Source organism: Lactuca virosa, chromosome 7 (genome assembly GCF_052849685.1).
Source record: "Lactuca virosa cultivar CGN04683 chromosome 7, Lactuca_virosa_CGN04683_v6, whole genome shotgun sequence".
NCBI lineage: Eukaryota > Viridiplantae > Streptophyta > Magnoliopsida > Asterales > Asteraceae > Lactuca > Lactuca virosa.
The window spans coordinates 96,976,164-96,999,232 of record NC_136432.1 but is presented as its reverse complement, the minus strand read 5'-3'; the positions used below and the strand labels follow the sequence as shown (position 1 = coordinate 96,999,232).

Here is a 23,069-nt window from a genome sequence, read left to right as displayed (position 1 = left end):
TAAGCTCCTTGTCAAGGACATATTCTTTGTCCTCGTAGCGGGTAATCATCCTGATGTTTCTGATCCATTCATTGAAGTTTGATCCATCAAAAGTGACTTTCCCACACAAGTTCATAAGGGTAAAGGAGCCATTAGGATTAGAGCCAGAAGCAACATTGTTTGAAGACATCTGAAAGAAGAGAACAAGATTAGTTTAGATATTAAGGGAGTCCTTAATAAAACACCCAAATGTAATATTAAGGCTAGGATCCAATCACAATATATTATAACTTAGAAGAGGTATGCCGTAATCCAAGCTATAACATATTTGAAAGGTAGGTGAATGACGATTCACCAATTTCCACCATGAAAAACGAAATATAAATATTATGTTTTTAATTGGTTCTTAGAAATTCCTAGATTCTTTTGAGATTCAATGAACTTTTCAAAGGCATGTTTCAATCTCGAGTGTACCCTCCAAGTTTTGTGACTGGGATACCGAGGATCACAAAACGAGGTGTGAAGTAACCATGCAAATCACTTGGTACCCTCAAGGTTTATCACTCAATCGATGTGCCGGTAAACCATACACGCTCCACCGATGCTATGGTAAACCTTAAGTCACCCTTTACCTACCTTGTTAAGTCCAAGTTAGTGTGCCGGTTAACCACACACGCTCCACCAACGACTTAAACAAAGTGTAAAGTGTAATTTCATGGATTAGCACCTTATTCACATTTTCCTAAAGTAACTAAGATTGGGAATTTAATAAAAGCATTTAGTTACTTTATAATATTCTACATACTTTTAATGAGAATTTATAAGTCCTTGTCTTACCCGTTCGGCTAACGACCCTCCACCGATCAAGGAAGCGGTGGGTGAGAGTGGACACCCATTAAGTTGCCATTTTATAGGCAACAACCTTATACCCCCCTTATAGACCGGCTTCGTGAATGAGGCGTACTAGCGGTAAGACGACTTGTCGTTATACATATATATATTAGTAACTTATAATATTATAAAGTATAAGGGTTGAATTTTAACTTTTAAAATTCTAAGGTTTGGAACTAAAGTTTTAATCAAGACTTTACATGTTCCAAAACTTGAGGGCAAGTTTTGTAAACTTCCAAAACTTTTCATTTCTTATAACTTATGAATTAATTGAGTAATAAAAATGAAGACACTTCATTTTTATAACTCTTGTGTTCTTTTAATGGCTTTAATAAAAGTGAGACTTTTGGTTTTCCATAACTTGAGGACAAGTTATGGACTCCATTAAAACACATTATGATCATGAATTAAACTACCATGAAGGTTACAAACAATTCCTATGATCATCTAATCTTCATAAGTTCAAGAACATGAATATGAACACTTTCAAGAATCAAAAATTACACTTAAAAAAAAACTTGTAATTTTAAAAATTGCCATTGTAAATGGACACCATCTAAAACAAGCTTTAAAACATCAAAACAGTTTAGGGTAATGTTTCTAGTCCATTTCCAGCAACAAATGTGCAAACTTTCATACGAGCAGAAAACAGAAAAACGATTTTTTTTCAAGCTGTTTGCACACAAAAAAAAAACAAACAAATGAACCAGTCTCTGATACCACTGATGGGATTTGAGCATTCTAACACTTCCTAGGTGTACATACAACCCTAATAACCTTGGATCTATGTTTGTCTAATTATCATGCAAAGTTGAATTCCAAGGTTATATTCCTATCTAGCATACATGGGGAACAAATTTTAACTTGCATGAAAGATAGAATAACTTACCTTGTTTTTGCTTATGATCCTTGAAACCTTGTGAGCCTAGCACCCCAAGTGTGATGCCTCAAATGCTTCACACAACACCAAATGCTTTTGGAATGACTTTAGAGAGAATACACACTTCTAAAATCGGCCTAGCCCTCTTGTTTCTTATGTGTGTCCGATTTTGGTGGACAATGGGTTTCTTATATAGTGTTGACACATCTAGGGTTACACCATGTAAACCTTAATGTGTCATGACTCTTCATTTCCATGACCCATGGGTTTGTAACTCACATGGAGCATCCATGGAGCATCCTATGGGTGGAACCCAACTTGATAATCCATGGAGCCTCTTAGCCCACTATATAAGATATCAAAGATTTACATAATCTACCCATATATTTAATTAGTTATCTTTTGATCACTTAATTAATTCTAAATTAATTCTTTATCAAACTAATTAAATAATATTATTAATATATTAGAACTTATAATATATTAATAAACCATAAGTGTTATTTCTCTCATTTTAGTTTATCCAATTGCATGGTGCCATGCAACCCAAATGGACCATGCCGGGTCGGGTCAAGTACATACCAGAAATAGTTATGGACTTAGACACCTTATCCAACAGATACAAGACACCTTGGTGGCATCCTTCTAATGAGTCCTAAACTCAGTGATCTCCTCAGGAGTAGCAGAAGACTCATCGATTTCCTTAAGCTCCTTGTCTAGGACATATTCCTTGTCCTCATAACGAGTGACCATTCTGATGTTCCTCATCCAGTCATTGAAGTTGGAACCATTTAAGATGACTCTCCCACAAAGGTTCATGAGAGAGAAGGAGCCAGTAGGTTTTCAGTCAGAAGCAGTGTTGGAAGACATCTGAAAAAAAAGAAAGACAAGTTTAGATTAGATAAAGAGTCCTTAATAAAACACCCAAATGAAATATTAAGGCTAGGACCCAACACAATATTTTAGAAATTGGAAGAGGGATCCCGTAATCCAACTTACAAAACATTTGAAGGTAGGTAAATGACGATTTACCAATTTCCACCATGAAAAACGAAATAGTTATTAAGTTTTAATTTGATTGAAATTCCTAAATCCTTTGAGATTCATTGAAAAATTCAATGGCATGTTTAAATCTCGATTATGCCCTTCAGGTTTGTGACTGGGATACCGAGGATCACAAACAAGGTGTGAATAACCATGCAAAATGTGCTTGGTACTCTCGACTTTATCACCCAATCAATATTCCGGTTAACCACACACACTCCATTGACCTTATGATAAACATCGAGCCACCCTTTGCCATCCTTACTAGTCTAAGTTAATGTGTTGGTTAACCACACACGCTCCATCAACGACTTGGTAAGGTGCAAAGTGCAATTTTCATGGATTAGCATAAATTTCACAGTTTCCTGAAGTAACTAAGATTGGGAATTTAATAAAAAGTTTAGTTACTTTATTATCATTATACTTAATGAGAATTATAATCCTATCCCTACCCGTTCGGCTAACGACCCTCCACCAGTCAAGGAAGCGGTGGGTGAGAGTGGACACCCATTAAACTACCATTTTATAGGTAGTAACCTTATACCCCCCTAATAGATCGGCTTCGTGAATGAGGCCTACTAACGGTAAGACTGACTTCATCTTATTTATATATATATATATATATATATATATATATATATATATATATATATATATATATATATATATATATATATATAAAAAACTTATAATACTATCAAGTGTAAGGGTTGAATTTTAAACTTTTAAAATTCTAGGGTTTGGAATTAAAGTATTCTAAAGTGACTTTACAAATTCCAAAACTTGAGGGCAAGTTTTGAAACTATTCAAAACCTTTCATTTCTATAACTTATGAGTTTTAATGACTTTTAAGGAAAAGACTTTTGGAATTCCACAACTTGAGGACAAGTTATAGAGTCCATTAAAAGGCATTTAGATCAATAATTAAACTAACAAGCAATGTCAAATAATATCTATGATCTAGCAAAACTCATAAGCATGAATAATTCACATCAACAATTTTCAAGAATCATATAAACTAATATAAAACTTGAAACTTTGACAATTATCTTTGAAATTGGATAAGCACAATCATTACCACATCAAAAACAGGTTTATTTGTTCAAAAACAGTTTAGGGTAATGATTCTAGTCCAATTTTAGCTTTAAAACTCGAAATTCTGCATACAGGAGCACCAACTCGTCGAGTGCATGAACTGACTCGGCGAGTTGGTCAGTTTTTAAGGTGGACTCGGCGAGTCTGTCAGTGGAGTCGGCGAGTTCACTGTTCAGACAGCAGAAAATCGATTTTTTCAAGCTTTGAAAACAAGTAGCATCAAGTATAATTGAAAACAAGCCTAGGCTCTGATACCACTGATGGGTTTTGAGCATTCTAACACTCCTAAAGTGTGCATGCAAGCCTAGAAACCTTGGATCTACGTTTTCTCTATAATACATGCAAACTTTCATTTTTCCAAGGTCTCATCCTAACTAGCATACCATGAAGTATATGTAATACAAAAATCTAGTAGAATGACATACCTTTTCTTGTAGCTTGATTCCTTAAGCCTTTAAGAGCCTAGCACCCCAAGTGTGATGCCTCAAATGCTTCACACAACACCACCAACAATTAGAAGAACTTGAGAGAAGTATACTTGCACTCAAAATCGGCTAGCCCTCTTTCCTTTCACTTAAGTGCCGATTTTGGTAGCTATGGGGTCCTTTATATAGTGTGACACAACTAGGGTTACACCATGCAGACCCTAATGTGCATGACTTTCCACATTCCTCATGCTCCATGGGTTTTAACCTCCATCGAGTATCCATGGTTTACCACATGGGTTTAGCCCAACATAAAGGATTATGGATCATAAGCCCACTATATAAGAATGAATGATTTACATAATCAATCCCCATTTATTTAATTAGTTTCTTTTGATCACAAAATTAATTCCAAACTAATTCTTGATCAATACCAATTAAATAATATGATTTCATATTAATATATTAGAACTTATAATATATTAATCAATCATAAATATCCTCTTCTCAAAAATCCATCCTTACAAATTGTTCTGGTGCCATGCAACCCAAATGGACCATGCTACTCTCGGGTGAAGTATGTACCAATTATAGTTATGGGCTTAGACATAAAATCCAACAGTTTGACCTACAAAACTAAAAAGAAATTTAATTCACCCATCATGCTCATCTCGAATTTTGTGTGCCATGACTTCAACAAATTCTTTTCTTAAGATTTCATCAGTGGATCCAAAAATGATGTCATCAACATATACTTGTGCAACAAAATATGAGATCCTGACTGTTTGATGAACAAAGTATTATCAATAGCACCTCGTCGATATCCATTCTGTATATATAAAATTCACCATATTATCATACCACGTGTAGGGAGCTTGCTTCAGTCCATAGACTGCCTTATATAGTCTATAAACATGATTAGGAAACTTATCACTTTCAAACCCATGAGGTTGTTTGAGAAACACTTCTTCTTGAAGCTCCCCGTGCAAAAAAGCAGTCTTGACATCCATTTGATACAGAGTGAAGTTCATAAATGATGCATAATCAAGAAAGAGATGAATTTCTTCGAGTCTGGTTATAGGAGAAAATGATTCATCGTAATCTAGTCCTTCTAATTGATTAAATCCCTGAGCTACCAATTGTGCCTTATTCCTCATAACAATTCCAATGTCATCCATCTTTTTGCGAAAAACCTAGCGTGTGTCGATGATTGTTTTATTCTCAGGGCAAGGAACAAGAGTCCATACTTCATGTCATTCAAACTCATTTAATGCATCTTTCATCGCTTTAATCCAATCAACATCTTTGAGATCTTCATTGATATTCTTGGGCTCAATCAGTGACACGAAGTTGAAAAATAAACAAAAGTTGTATGTCGCTTCTCGTCGAGTACATACACCATCTAAGATATATCCAACAATTTGATCAACATGATGGCCAGGAATAGTACACAGGCTAACTACTGATGAACCAACTCCACTTGACTCCCTAGCATGTTCTTCAAGATTTCTAGGATGTGATTTAGTATTTTCAACAAAAGGATCATTTTCATTTATTTCATCAACAGCAGTTTGTTTGATTAGGTCATCTTCTTTAAAGGAGTTGGATGATGATGGAAGGAGATCAGTGTCAAAAGAGATAACTGGTTCAGTGAGCTCATAGTCTTCAGACGGATAGTGAGTGAGCTTATCTATAATGGATGCGGGATGATTAACCGGATCATTTGTATAAGAGTCATCATAAAAAATGGCATGAATTGATTCATTAATGATATGACAAATTAGGTTGAACACCATGTAGGCTTTAGACTCATTTGAGTATCCCAAAAAGAAACCTTTATCAACTTTTGCTTTAAACTTTGAGCGCTGATCCTTTTGATTTAAGATATAACATACACACCCAAAAACATGAAAGCAGGAGATATCTAGTTTTCTTCCTTTCAGCATTTCATAAGAGGAATTATTATGACGCTTAACAGTTATTAACCAGTTTTAAGTGTAGCATGTTGTGTTGAAAGGTTCTGCCCAGAAGGAGAGTGGTAGATCGGCTTCTACCACCATAGTGCGACCAGCCTCTATTAGTGTCCGATTACGACTTTCAGCAACTCCATTTTGTTGTGGAGTCTGAAAAGTTAAGAAGTTTTGAGTAATGCCTTTATCATTATAGAATTGCTCTAGAGTGGAGTTTCTAAACTTAGTACCATGATTGCTTCGGAGTTGCCTTATATTTCGATCATACAACAATTCATTTCTTTTGACAAATGAAATGATTTCATCTGTGACATGACTCTTTTTCCGAAGGAAAAACACCCAAGTAAATCTTGAGAACTCATCGAAAATCACCAGAGTGACTTTTTCCAGACCTGCACTTGACTGGAACTGGGCTAAACAAATCCATATGAAGAAGATTAAATGGATCAGTGATTGAAAAGCAATACCTTGGCTTAAAGGAGGACTTGGTTTGTTTACCTTTTACACACGCTGAGTAGAGCTTTTCCTTATGAAACTTCATCTTAGGCATTCCCTCTAACAAGTTCATCACCAAAAATCTTTGAAAGTGCTTTAAAATTAAGATGAGACAGCTTCTTGTGCCACAACCATTTCAAGTGGGCTTGAGATAAAAAAGAAGCAATGTCTGAGAGATGAATCAGAAGAGAACATATCCAACACATAGATATCATTTTTCCTGTTGGCAGTGAGAACTATTGATTTCTTTGAATCAATAATGTTTCCTTCCTTCTTGTTGAAATGAACCTCATAATTAGCATCACAAATTTGACTGATTGAGATGAAATTATTTCTGAGACCCTTGACATATAATTTTTTTTGAATTCCATGGTCTTACACTTAATCCTTCCAAAACCTTTATTTTTTCCCTTGTTGTCATCTCTGTAAGTCACTACAGGGCCATACTTTTTCACAAAATCATCCAGGAGAGACTTCAATGTTGTCATATGTCTGGAGCATCCACTATAAAGATACCAAACATGCTCCTAAACCTGCAGCGCTAAGAACACAAATTAAAACACACTGACCCATTTTTAATGGGTCTTTTCACTAATGATTTAGTATTACAAATATCATAACAAGCAGCAAGAAGAAAATTTAAGGAGATATTCTTTTTAATCCACTTGTCCTTTAGGATGCAAATATTGTCAGTTCTTTTAGTGTTTTCTCTATAAGTACAGTCACTAATTTTATGAGATGCATCTCCACATCGATAGAAAATCATTATACCATGTTTTTTGTTTTTATTACATTAATGGGTATTTTTCAGGAATTTAGGTTTCCAAGGAGATGAAATATTTTCATGAATGGATCTATCAGTGTGATAGGATGAGGAGATAGATGACTGATAAGCTGATGTGCACAAAGATTCATCAATGTCTGAAGAAATCGGGTCATCAATGTCATGAATACTAACAATACAATTTGGAGAAAAACTAAGTATTTCATGTGTGGAGTAGGATATAAAAGTTAGTTGCATGCAATTCGATGTTATCCTTTTTTGTGTGAAGGTCAACATTTGTGAGATATAGATTTTTAACATTGATGTTTGTTTGAGAAAGAAATTTCTTAGTGTCAATCAATTTATTTTTTAGTGTTTCATTATCATACCTAAGAGATTGCTTTTTTTTATTACTTTTGAAAGTTAAAGAAACAAGTAATTAAACATCATTCATTTTTTATTATCAGAATAGTTGACAAATTTGTTTACCTGATATAAAGAGGACGAATCCCAGTCCTGCATCTTTGAATCGATAGAAGCTTTAGCTAGATTGGCTCCAGAAGTGCTTAAGTTGTTACTTCCTTCATCGGTGACCAACGCATCAGTGTGTGCCATACAACACTTGTCCTTTGCTTTATCTTCATCAGACGATTCTTCATCATCCACCCAACTTTCTACTTCTTCTACCAAGATTTTAACATCAATGTTTTGCCTCTTCAGAGAGGACAACAACTACTTATACTTTAACTCATAATCTTCATTTGTGTCCGCCTTCTTGGATTTGCACTCCCTGACGAAGTGATCAGTGCTTCCACAATTGAAACACTTTGGTCCTTCTTTCTTCTCAGCAACAATTACCAGTGTCATAACCCTTAGACATTGATGAGTCAATCTTTGGACGAAACCTTCTCGGCCCAGATGGTTTCTTGTCACTTCGGCTAATGTAAGGTTTGACAATACAGGTTTCACCTTCAGATTCATCAGAGAAGTCGTTGTCACTATTTGGGGATGACTTCTTTGGGTAGTGGGCCACAAATTTATCCTTGTTGGTTTCTCACATAGTTTCCTTGCGAAAAATCTTCGTTTCATCATAATTACGAAGGTTGCCAAATAATGAAGATAGATCTATGGTATCAATCTTCTCACTGTTCTTTAGAGCATCAACATGATGTTCCCAACTATCATTCATCGAGTCAAGATACTTGAAAGCCAAAGAATTTCTTGTCACTATTCTTTAGACAACGCATATCATTCACCAAGCAGTTAAAGCGATTGAAAACTTGACTAAGACATTCGTTTTTCTGCTAAAAAAGTGTGCATACCATCGATTTAGGTTGTTCTTTTTGACAGCCTGAAGTTCATCAGTTCCTTCATATGCTACCTTCAGCATATCCATCATCTCCTTGGCAGATCTGCAATTTTAAACCAAATGGTAGATTTCATGGGGAAGAGCGTTTCCTTGGCAGCACGAGCTTTGACATCAAGAGCAACAAGACGCTTATCTTCTTCATTAAATTCATGAACATGTTTTTCGACCTTGTCATCAGCAGTTTTTTCAACCTCGTCGTCATATTTAACGTTTTCCTTCATGGATTGATACATAGGAACATGAGGACCATCTTTAAAAATATTCAACATGGAATAATCCATGGTTTCAAGAACCATCATGGCTTTTGACTTCCACATGGTGAAGTTATTCTCATCAAACAGTGATATCTTGTAACTAGAAGTGGTTTTAGAGAGATTAGATGAAGAAGAAAAGGACATTGTTAATCGATATCAGTAACCTGCTACTCTGATACTAGTTTTAGGACCCTTGATTGAGATCGATTAACAAAATAGATAAAGAACAATGGTTTATCACAAAGTTTTTCACTAAGAAATTTCTCAGAAAGAGAAAAAGCACAAAGCTAGGATTCGTGAATCAACGAATGACACGAACCCTCGATACATAGTTTTATAGTAAAGCATGATTGTTATAATCCCTACAATTCAATGATTTCACCTAATCTATGTAAATATAAAGAATATATACGATATCTCTAAGAAATCGGATCTGCTAACTAACTATGTGTATATCTATAAATACAAAGTATTACATTATCGAGATGACATTGGCTTTATAGATCAAATCTTCACGCTGGCACTGGTGAGACGTTGGCGTTGATGGAAGTCAGCGTGAATTGTTTTTTACTTCATCATGTTCTAAGGTTTAACCTACAACACTCCCTTACAAAAATGCACTACCACACTTTGTCATATGGCATGCGCCATTTCCCCCGATGCACTAGATGAGAATCTTAGGATGTCTGGACGTACTGTACGACAAAGCCTTCATAAATTTTGTAAGTATGCCATGAGATTTTATGGTCCACGATATTTGCACAAACCTACTTGTAGTGACATCCAACAATTATATGTTCCTCATTCGAATGTGCCCAGATTCCTTAGAATGTTAGGAAGCCTAGATTTCCTCCATTGGGAATGGGGCAATTGCCCGAATGCACATCAAGATCAATACTCCCGAGGTGATCATGGTTATCCAACTATCATGCTTGAAGCAATATCCTTACACGATTTGTGGATATGGCATGCATTCTTTGGTTCTGCTGCTTCCCTGAATGACATAAATGTTCTTAACATGTCTCCATAATTCGACAACATGTATAACGTGACTACACCAGATTCTTCGTTTGATGTGTGTGGAATGTCATATAGGTACAGGTATTATCTTGTAGACATGATCTATCCGGAGCGTTCTTGTTTTGTGAATTCGTTGTCTTGTCCTAATGATCGAAAAAGGTTGAAGTTTAAGATAGCTCAAGAGAAGGCGATAAAGGATGTTGAAGTAGCATTTGACGCTCTTAAAAAACTTTGGCATATACTTAAATACCCCGTAATATTTTTTAACGAGAAGAAAATGAGTGGGGTGATGTATACTTGTATCATATTGCATAATATGATTCTCGAAGATGAAGGAAATGCAATATGTGAGTATAATGAAATTGAGATCGTTCCAATGACAAAAGCATTTGAGGTTGGCAGCGATGAGTACTTGGCGAGAAGAGCAATAAATCATGATGTTGAGATCCATCATGTTTTTCGTAGAGAATTGGCGGGACATATTTGGACCGTTGACCACATCGATCTTAACGTGGAACCGTTCGATGATTAAGTCGGCAAATTTCCGATGAGGATGTCATTTAGGTCAATCTATATTTCGTATTTTAATTTCTAGGTTTCGTAATTTTAATTTTTGTGTTTTATGTTTTTAAATTCTAAGTTTTTTTAGGTTTGTTGGAATTTCCTTTCAAGTTTATTGAAAATTTTGTTCTAAAATAATTTGTTTAAATTGATTATTTTTAATAAAATTTAATTTTGGAAAAAATAAATACCATGGAAGGCGTGTAACGCTCGGTTTCATAAGTGTTGCTTCTAATCTTGTTTATGGATCTCTTTATATCCGCTCAAGTATCTGTGAATTCCCCAGCTGCTTGAAAAAATGAAGCTAGAAATAAGCAGATTGGTTGTATTTATATATGTTTGTCATTATATAATTGCACATTTTCATGAGATGCAACTTGTGTTATAGGTAATGATTGTGTGTGTAGGCTTTTATTTTAAAATTAGGATTCCGTTTAAACTATGTTTAAATTTTGACAAGGTAACACGCTTGTCCCCGAGAGTCAATAGTTGAAACAACAGTCAACAATATTAAGCGTGGTCGGTCTTCAGGATTAAAATGCCCAGGATGAGTCAGAAAAGAATCTTTAGGACCTAACGTGTAACAAATTTATTTATATAAACCAAAGTTTTATCTTTTTTAAAACGAAGGTAAAATTTATAGCAATCGGAACAATAAAAATACAAAATCATAGTATTTTAATGAGTAACGACATATCATAACAGCTAACCGATGACTCGTGAAGCTCTTCTAGCATTCGAGATAACAAATTGGTTGATTAACTCTTCGTAGTCTATACTCTCTAAGATTTCATTCTTGATAGATATCGTTGCCAAACTGCTAAGTCTTTCTTGGGTCATTGTGGAGCGTAATTAAAATTTCAAAACCTTCAATTTCAAAAAACTCTTTCTACATATGTCATCGTTACTTGAATAGTCAAAAATATTCTATATGCAATGATTGCATTTGGGAAATAAACTAGTTCTTTCAAATACTTCAAAACATCTTCATGGTTACTAAATCCATGGTTTCTAATGTATCAAATGATTTCAACTCCATATAATGTTCATCAGCATCAATATCCGATCTTTCTTCAAACTTGAGCATTTTTTCAAGAAGATGACAAGACGAATTAAGATCTTTATCTTTAAGTCCTCTAAAATTATGAGGAAACAAAAAACCAAGTTACTCTTTGAATTGTTCAAATATTGTCTCAAGGTCCTTAATTTCAATCAGAATTTATGATATTCTAAAATCTTATTCAACTTTCAACATTCAAGTTACAACAACTGATCAACAAAAATGGTAATGTGATTCAAAATTTAAGAAATTCAATATTCAACTTTCAACTTTCAGAATTTCAGATTTCTGATAAACATAATCTGATAATTTGATTTCCGATTCAACATTCAAGTTTCAACATTTGCTACTGATAATCTGATTTCGTGATTCAGAATTTTAGATTTCTGATAAACATTATAATTATTGAATACTAGTTATTTAGTGACTTTCGATTTAAGGCTGCCCACTGGACAAAAACCTAATTTTTGATTCAAGGCTGCTAAACTCGAAGTCTTGAAAAAGAAGAAAAGTAGAAAACTTTTACCTCTTTGATTCCAGTATTTAGAAGACCCAACTAGAACTAGTTTAACTGAATATCGTTTAGACGCTTCCGTCACTTCTGGTGGTGTCGTGATGGACGGGAGCCTTAGTTGATTAGTAGATCTACAATGCTTTAAGTTTTTAGGCATGTATATAATATATAAAAAAATTAAAAATTTTGGGCCCCTAAAAAAATTGGGCCTTGTGCAGTTGTCCACTTTTCCCCATTCAAATCTGACGTTGATATTAAGGTAGCTGATCATTTCAATAATACATTTGATGCAAATGTGAACACTCAAGATTTATTGATCAGAAAGAAGAAAGTTGTAGTTGAAGGTGCTTGTCCTTCTTTGGGTTTTCTGGTTTATAATTATTTTAAAAATGTTTCACCAAGTGGTTAAAGAAGTAGCTACAGTGATGATTGGGCAAAGTTTTTGATTCTTAAAAATGTTGGTGTCACCCCATGTCAATTTTGCAAAAGTTTTGAAACTGCATTAGTGTATATTGTGTATCTTGAAATTATTTTCCTTTTATCTATTTATGCAGGTTGGCATAACGGTATATTGTATCAAAAGGTGAAGTAAAGATATTAGTCAAGAAAGATGAGGCATAGACACTTGTCTATCAGTGATCCTTTACAACTAAAAGTATATAATTGTAAGACTTTGGATGGATATGGATATAACGTAAAATTCATGGATTTAAATATTATTAATTCTTATTTATTATTTAATAGTTTATCACCATACATTTATAAACAAATGATAAAAAAAATTAGGGATCTTAAGAAATAGTATGATTGAACCACATTAGGAAAACTGAACGGTTAAAATGAGTTTGGGTTAAAATTGAATTGGATGGTTGGGTAGACTAATTAATTTTTGTTAATTTTTTTAATGAGTAGATAATTCAATTATTAATATTATCATATTTTTTATTTTATTAATGTAATGATTTACTTTCTTCCGGTAAAATGATTTATGAGGTTTTAAGCATTTGAATAAAATTAATGTGACTTTTGACTCGTTCAATCACTTTTGTTATTTTTCGTTATAGTATATTTAATTTATTGCACATACTTAATCTCCATCAATAAAAGTATAATATGGATTAACCAATGGTTGAGGTTGTCATCTCTAAATTATGACTTTTCTAGATGATTGTAAGTCAACTAGACTAGATCTTTTTTAGATTAATGTTTCTGATTACATTACAAAGATTATGCAGAAGGTGCTCTTCACCTTATGCGCTCTCACATCGGCTTTCTCTCATCATGATCGGTTGAATATTTTGTTCTGCCTAACTAATAATCTGAACAGTATGCTTAAATAGCTAAATTGGTGTTATTAATGGTAAAAAAATATATAATTATTTGATCACTACAACAATAATAGACCCTTACCTTTTCTTCTTATATTCTTGGTTAGGTTGATGTTGTTGAATATCATAAGATTAATAATTAAGCATGAAATCTCTGAATTTGAGATGAAGATGATGTTACAATTTACAAGGCCTAAGAGACCTCTATATTTTCTTCTACATGGTAGGCCAATGTATGTTCAGATTGATGATTCGTTTTTCTTATTAGGTGTTGTTTTGGATAGATGATGTAAAAAAAATATTTGTGAAATATGAGTGTAGATTTGTCAATGTGATGAAAAAAGTCTGGCCCGCCATTAGGCTTATTACATAATCAGTGAGTAGCAAAGATTCTCAAAGTTTGTCAAAATAAGTGAGAAATTAAGCTAACGAATCTTAAAATAATTGTTGTTTGAAAGAAATGATAGTAAGCTGATAGGTGCAAGTACAACACAATTAATCTACCATCAGAGGAGAAGATGTTGAATACTCCGACACTACTAGAGGTGGGCAGTTGATTTAAATAAATATGCATGTGAAGAACTTTTTCAACGTACTTACATACTTTACAAAACATATCAATATGTTACCCATATTAGCAATGTACTACACTTATTTATATTAGAATGATTCTTTGTATTTGACATATTATATATTATGCTATGGATTGTTTTTGTTTGTGCATGATATTTTATTTTGTATTATGAGATATTAAATGTATAATTTAATTTGAATATTACTAAACTTAGACATAATATATGTTTTATAAAATCTGTCAAAAATCGCAACATACAAAATGTCTGTCAAGAATTTATAAAAAAACGTCAAAAATTATGACACACGATGTGTGTTGTAATTATATGACACACAAATGCATGATATCTTCATTTATGATTGAAGCTATAATGACATATTTGTGTGTCATCTGTACCTTTTAATGACACATAAATTGTGTCATTAAGTCATATTTTATAGTAGTGTTCATGTTGCTAATATATGGATGATAGCTACAAGAGAATTATGTATTATATTATCTCTTGGGTAAGGTAATTTCACATTTTCAAATGTGCAACACTTCCATATTTTTTATTCGCGGTGATGAAGTTTCCTTAAGTATAATGAGTCTCAATCTACATATGATATACTTCTTCAATCCATGACTACATGGAATGAACATATATCATTCTATTTAAATTTAGTCGGTGTTTGTGATTGTTTTTTTGAAGTGCTTATTGACTTGTTCTAGTTTGTTACTGGTAATAAGAAGTTTATAGTGTTTTGATAAAAATATTTCAAAAAAACTTATTGACTTAAATAAGGAATTTTTAATAAATCACTTCTACTTATTTATTGACTTATTGAAGGCGTTTTTGATAAGTTGTTCTATTATTACACATAAAATAAGAGTTACCCAAACACTAATAATAACTTATCAATATATTTTAATTTAATATCGGATAAGATATTCCAAACATTTTGTTGAAACTCTGTTTTGACACCGGATAAGTTAATAAACACATTTAAATATAAACATAAGTTGTTTTAAACCATCTTTCACATCATCTTTAACAAATTTAATTATTGAACATCAAGAACATACAAAACTAATTAATATAAAAAATTATTTTTGTCTATTGGACATTATCGGCGACTTTCTTACTCTTTACCGACAACTTTTGTCGCCGCTAAAGGTACATGTCGCCGCTATTGGTGTCGCCTCTAAAGGCCCATTACATGGATCTGCGTTTTCACGTTCTAGTAAACTAGAGCCGTTCGACCGTGTTTCTAATCAAACAGTTGGGGTACTCGTGGAACGCACAAAACCAATACCGGCGACACATCAAAATGTCGAATAAATGACGTAGCAATAATTCCCTCCGAAGTGTCGACGCTATTGATAAGAGTCGTCGCTAAAGCCCCTTGCGTCGCCGATAAAGGTGTCGCCGCTAAAGGTCGACGCAGTTAACCAAAAAAAATCGACGCCCTTTTCCTTTTCTGCTTGTGTTCGCTTCCATTTGCTGATGCGTTTTTTCTTTCCCTCTTCTTCGTCGATTCATAAGCATTCAGCACCATCACCGTCGAATTTAAGGAATTCCAACCACAGAGAAGAAGATATCGGCGGGCAAAGTAGAGATAGACTGGCGACTGAGGACGAATTTCCAGCAACTGAAGACTAATCTCCGGTGACGGTAGGTATTTCCAGCTTAGTTTCCTTTCCCTTTTCTCTTGGAACATCGATTTTTAGCTTATTTTAGTGATTAATTGCAAAAAATTGTCAATTTTAGTTTTTGATTTTGTTTCCCGGTTATCACCACGGGCGACTACCGCCACCACTGCACCATTTCTTTGATTTCCGCCACCATAGGTTTTATTTACTTCTATTTACTGTGAAATTCGAGTTTAATTTCAAAATATATGTAGTTGTATAAATTATGTGAAATTTGGCATATGTGTGTATATTTGATATATGTATGTGAATCTATGTAAGTTTGGTGTATATATGTCAATGTATGTATGTTTGGTGTATATGTGGTATATGAATGTGAAATTTGTGTATTTGGTATAAATAGGATGTTATTATCTATATATGTGAAAGTATGTGTATTTGGTATAAGTAGGATGTTATTATGTGTGTATGTGGTATATGTATGTGAAAGTTTGTGTATTTGGTATAAGTAGGATGTTATGATCTATATATGTGAAAGTATGTGTATTTGGTATAAGTATGATGTTATTATGTGTGTATGTGAATGTATGTGTATTTGGTGTATATGTGTTATATGTATGTGAAAGTATGTGTATTTGATGCTCTTATGTATTATGTGAAAGTATGTGGTTTTGGTATAAGTAGGATGCTATTATGTATGTAAGTAGGATGCTTTTATGTTTTTTTTCAATGTTTAGCAATTTGATTTTGATTTTAGGTCATTTGTTTTTAATATAATAATAAATTATTCTATGAAGCAACTAATAAGTTATATTAACAAAAAGTTTATTTAACGAGTATATATAAAATAAACCAATAATTTATAACTTTTGAAAATATATTTTGATTATCAAAGTCTAAATTCTATTATACTTATGTAAGAATAATTGTTTGAAAATTTGTATTTTTTTTTTGTTAAATTCTATTATACTTATGTAAGGAAAATTGTTTGAAAATCTTAAAAACTTAAAAAGAAAGGACAATATATTCATTGGGCTAAATTGATTAAACGATTTTAACTAACTCCAATTATTTTTAAAATGATTTTTAATAATGAAATGATTAACAACAACCATTTAAGATGTGTGTATTTATATTGAATCCGAAGAGGTAAATGTGATTTCGAATATACCAAATTGTATAAATAATAACTCTACTTTTATGCTATATATATTTAATATATATATTTTAATCTAGACGGTAAAAAAGAAACAAAATGTAATTGTAAGAATTTACTAAAAGAATAAAAAATAATCATGTGACTTAATACATAAGTTATCATTAATTCTTATACAACACGAATAAATAAAATGCATGTCTTCGTAAACATAAAGTAAACCACTATAATAGAAAACAACATAATATAATTGTTTAAAATACAATGCTATAATAGAAAAAAAAACAAAAAAAAATGTTATAAATAATAAAAATATAAAAAGGTACAATAGTAAGATGCTATAAAAGTACAATGTTACAAATGAAGTAGGATATTAATTTGTATTAAAAAAAACAATGTGAATTGTAAAAAAACAATGCTAATTCCGTAGACTAAACTTTAAATCTGAAAGTATATTTCAGCAACATCATGTCTATTGATAAAAGCTGGACTAGTAATCCACATCGAAACTATCCCGAGTTCAAAGTAGGACTCAAAGCTTTTATCGAGAAGTCCAAGTCGCACATTGATAGTAATGGTAAAATCATATGTGCGTGACAAAAATATGATAACTGTTACTTCAAGTACCCGACAACAGTGGAACGTCATATATTTATAAATGCGTGTCAAAAATGTGATAATCGGCGACTTTTTTACTCTTTAACGGCGATTTTTGTTGCCGCTAATTACTTTTTTTCTTGTAGTGATATACACTAAAAGTATTAAGTGAAATTTATTTTTTATGTTATGAGTTTAAGAATTTAAATTTTGTAAAAGTCACTAAAATTTCAAAATACAAGCACACAAATATATTCTCAAATCATATAATACATGATTCTTTACATCATATCGAACATAAGAAAACATATTACAAAATACAAAAATCTATAGTTTTAAGCTTTCAAAATCTAGGTGCATTGGAAGCCAGATGGGGCCTTCTTTTCACAGTAGTTAAGCAAAACACTCAATGAGACAGGAACGTTGAGGTTGATTCCCAAGACATTAGCTTTAATGGCAGTGCAAAGACACACTGCAGCGTCAAGATCTGTGAGACCAGCAATAAGGGAACAACATGGTGTCTCTGATGGATTTCCTATTACTATGGGGAGAAGATTGTTGAGCAAGTTAGCACACACACCCAATTTGAGAGTGTCTGTCGGGCAAGTAGCTTTGGGAGGGGTTGAAGGTGTTGAAGATTTTGTAGGTGTTGGAGGTGTTGAAGGTTTTGTAGGTGTTGGAGGTTTTGGTGGAGGTGGGCAGCCTTTTGCGGTATTAGTGGAGGATGCCAGAGTGAAGAAAACAAGGTTGAACGTAAGGAGAAAAGCTATGATTACCAAAACTGTTGAAGCCATTTTTAATGCTTTAGCTTCTTATCGATAGAATTGAAAGTGTTGTAGTTTGTTTTGTGTAAAGATATGCAAGGTACTTACGGTATTTATAGATGGAAATGCCAATCGCTTTCTACTAGCTTCATCACTGTTTGATAAATAGTTTAATATGTTTATTCCATTTGCTTCCTCTAAAATTATAAGACTATTTGAACGAAAATGAGATGATTTTCATCATAAATGCTCATAAAACCCATCAATAAAATTTCATTCGGATGTTAAGAAGAAATGTAGGCATTATTAGTAGTTGGTACAATAACATAATTGCGTGTTCATTTCTGTTGCTTAAAAACGAAATTCACAGTATATTATATGTTCAATCTAATTAAAGCAAAAGATTTAATGCATGCATCCGTGTTTTGTAAACTAGTTTTTGTGAAACATTGTAACGACAGAGTCAACTTTACGATTTATAATTATTTTGTATAACATTTTGCATGTAAGCCTAATTTGGGATTTTATATAAATATTTATTTGACGAATATCATTTTTTCGTTTACCTTTAATATGTCACTGACCTCTTTCTAATTCTCCTCTAGTTTAAAAAAAGTAGACTGATTAGATATTTCGCTTTTTTAATCCATCTCGTCGCCAATACTTATTTCATGAAAAACCTTACTAAAATATACTTTTCTGTAATAACACAATTTTATTAATATACTTATTTCATGAAAAACCTTACTAAAATATACTTTTCTGTTATAATACAATTTTATTAAGAAGCAGTAGCAAGATGCTAGGCGTGGATAGAAGAAAACACGACATTAGAAATAAACATATAGTGGAATTGATACAAACTTAATACACTATTTAACTGTATATATAACCATTCTTTAAAGCGTTTATAAATAAAATGAGGGATACGGATATGGGTGTTCGTTTTGATGGATCGGTTTGATCCGATTCAATCAAGTGAATCCAAATCAATTTCGGTTTTCAAGACATAAATCCAAATAGTCTAAACCAAATTCAAATCTGATCCGATCCAATCAAATTACAATTCGATTGGATCAGTTTTAAAAAAATCGGAATATATTTAAAACCCCATATAATTAGAAGACAAATAGATTTAGGAATATTTGGTTATTTGTTTGGGCTGTGTTAGGAAGACCTACAAAACAAAATTATTTTCAAACAAGATTACAAGAAAAATAGATTTCCATGCAAGTGGGCACGTGGTGAAGATGAACGATGCATGGAGCAATTAAGGATTACTATAGACCACAATTTATCCGTAGAAATATTAGACGATTAATCAAAAGCCAAAAAAAAAAATTGTTATTAATTTCTGAAATCACTAATTATATTTTTATTAATGAATAGTTATTTCACAAACATGTTAGAAATTCTATCATAACATATACAAACAACCTATACGAACAGTGGCGAATCTAGAACAAAAAATTGCGTGGTTCCTCGTACATAATTCGATAGATCCTTTATATTTTTCAATAGGATAAGATAGGTCCTAATATAAGTTTCTATATAATTTCTATAAGATATTAGAACTTTGGTAGGTCCTAGCTAGGACCCACCTGGAATACATTTAGCTACGCCCATTTGTACGAATAGATGGTAATTTAAGCACTAGAATACATTTAGCTACGCCCATTTGTACGAATAGATGGTAATTTAAGCACCAAAAAACCTATCGTCTTTTGTATTTATTATCTATAATCATTAGTTACTAATTAAGAATTCAGATACAATATGTCGACAAAAGAAAATACAAACATTGAAAGTCGTTGTCCAAAATAAATGTAAATGCAAGTGTATAGTACTTCATTTAATTTTCTTTCAGTGAAATGTAATGAGGTTTAAGTTGTGGCTAATGTCTTAAATATACTTTCGGTGCAAGAAATATTATATTAAATAAATGATAGTTACTTGATTTTTTATTTTGTGAAAATTGCAATAAAGTCACTACATATTGACCTCATAATCGATTAAGTCCAACTTTCATAAATTACATTTTTGGCCCAAATTTCAAAATTTATTACAAATTTGGTCAAAAATTTACACTTTTGATCCAGATATTAAATTTTGTTACAAATTTGGTACAAACTTTACCATTTTTGCCCAAATTTTAGAATTTTATTATGAATTCATCCTAACTTTAGTTTTTTTTACAACTTTTTTTTCTCAAAAAATTGTTTTTTAATATGTTTTTTCTTTATAAAATCATATTTATACAAAAAAAAAACATATTTTCACATAAAAAATCCTATATTTTTTAAATAAAAACTCTTTTTTAAAAACTTTTTTGTATTTGAAAATATAAGATTTTTATAACTAGATATTTCATATACATAAACTTCTTAAAAAACGTTTTTATATATAAAATATAAGATTTTTATGTGAAAACACGTTTTTTTGTATAAATATGATTTTATAAAGAAAAAACATATTAGAAACAATTCTTTTAGAAAAAAAAGTTGTAAAAAAATAAAGTTGGGATGAACTCATAATAAAATTCTAAAATTTGGGTAAAAATGGTAAAAGTTTGGACCAAATTTGTAAAACATTTTGAAATCTGGGCCAAAAATGTAATTTTTGGAAGTTGGATGACCTGTTGACCGGGTCAAAGGGTTAAATTGAATAGGATTACCGATATTTTGGACTTAATTGAATAAAAAAAAATATAGGGACTAAATCGATTATGAGCCTAATATATAAGAAATTTATTGCAGTTTTCCACGCAACTAATGTGTTAAGTATCCTAAGAATAATGATGTCACGTTGTATCTCTTATAATGAGTACTAGTCAAGAGGGACCAAGCCAACTTGATAAAGCCGTAGCAGCAACGGCCAATGGGAAAGCATATTATCCACAAAAAAGCACGACAACAAAAAAAATATCACAGTTAGATGCCAAATTGAACGGACATAATTCATTAGAATGGACGACTTGCTTCACAAGATTCAAAAAGAACAGAAAACAAGTTATAGTCATTTGGTGTGAATAAGAAGAAAACTACGATGAATGACGACAACAACACTTGACTTATGATTGTCAACTAAATCTTGTTATTTCAGGCAAAGATGAGAACCACGGTACAATATATATGTTTCAAATTGTATCAATCACACTCTTATCCATTATAAACTAACGAGAGTGGATATGAAATAAGTTGTGATTGATCGCAACCCAAAGTTATGACGTTAGAAAAAGTTATCCCACATATATATATATATATATATATATATATATATATATATATATATATATATATATATATATATATATATATAGAGGTTCAAATGTTTCCAAAAACTATTGTATGCCTAAATGCACCAATGAGAATTCAAAAAATAATAAATAATTAAATAAATCATTAAAGGGTATTTTGGACATTTTATACTTTTAATTAAGGAAATCATTTAATTGAAATCCTACAATTATGGAAATAAAGTAAATATATTTGACCTAGTCCTTCACCTTCGTTTCCTGCATCATTTTCGTCTCCTGTCATCGATCTAAACCATTTTAATCAGCCTTCATCTTCCAGAACATCTTTCCCCTTAAACCCGACAGGAAAACGAGTGGGGGATGAGAGAACTTGGTGGTGGTCGATGATTCTATGGGTGTTTGGTTGTTGTTGATTTACAGAAAGAACGAGGGAGGAAGGATTTGCAGCCATTAACGTGGGTGGTGACAAACAGCATCTCCGATGAGGGTGGTTTGGCAGCGAGGATCGACGGGAAGTAAGGGAAGTGTCTCCGGTCTTTGACTGGCCGCAGGAGGTGTTATCATTAGTCGATCAAGGGGTGTTTGGCTGGTTTACTGGTCGTCGGTCATCAATCCGGTAAAAAAATTCTCTTTTTTATTTGGTGTTTAATAGAAATCATTGGGGTGTTTGGGTTTTCCTGGAAAATCGATATAATGAAGGGGATATGGGTGTGAGTTTTGAAAGAAATCCATGGGTGTTTGGATTGGGTGTTTGAGCTTTGGTGTTTTGACAGGGAAAATGAAGGAGAAGCAATGAAGGTTTGATGCCCCATTTTCTTGATTGATTTGTCAAGAACAACACCGTGTTCTTGACTGGAACATGATACTCATAAGAAGAAATAAGGAAACTGGATGTTGCTTCTTTGGTGATTCATTGACTGTCAATCAAAAGGAAACACATGTTGAAACAGAATAAAAATTAATTTAAAACTCAATCAGGTATCTTATTTTCTTTATTGATTACAATATTCTATTATCTGAGATTTGATCAGTGTGCTTCGATTTTAGTGCAATTGGATGGTTTTGTTAGGACCAAATTAACGGTTGCCCTAAAAGTGGTTGATGAAATACCAAAGAGAAATATTACCATATTGATCGCTCAACATGTCATGGCCTTAAATTGTATTCATGGTTAGTGATTGAATTTTTATCGAATGTTTATCGATTTTGCATATCATCTCCATTGTTCTACTGATTTATGCATTTTTCACTTTGATATTTTTCCAATAGAATGCATACGGTAATTGAATCTTGAATTCCAATTCTATCGGAATGGAATCACGAATTCCATTTCTGTTGGAATGGAATACGAATATTTTTTATAGTTTTTATTCTCTTAGAAACCGAACACAAGAGGTATACCCTCCTGTGTAACTCATTTACTTTGCAAACTTTATTAATTA

General features: G+C 32.3%; 1 protein-coding gene and 1 pseudogene across 1 annotated transcript; one reads left to right on the top strand and one right to left on the bottom strand.

The window, feature by feature from the left end:
- The first annotated feature begins 10,204 nt into the window (after positions 1-10,204).
- On the top strand, positions 10,205-10,717 carry LOC145126955 (uncharacterized). The gene has a single exon (XM_079062219.1). The coding sequence runs from the start codon at positions 10,205-10,207 to the stop codon at positions 10,715-10,717; it is 513 nt and encodes a 170-aa protein (XP_078918345.1).
- A 7,018-nt stretch (positions 10,718-17,735) lies between these two features.
- LOC145125443 (14 kDa proline-rich protein DC2.15 pseudogene) lies at positions 17,736-18,442 on the bottom strand (annotated as a pseudogene).
- Between the last annotated feature and the right edge of the window lie 4,627 nt (positions 18,443-23,069).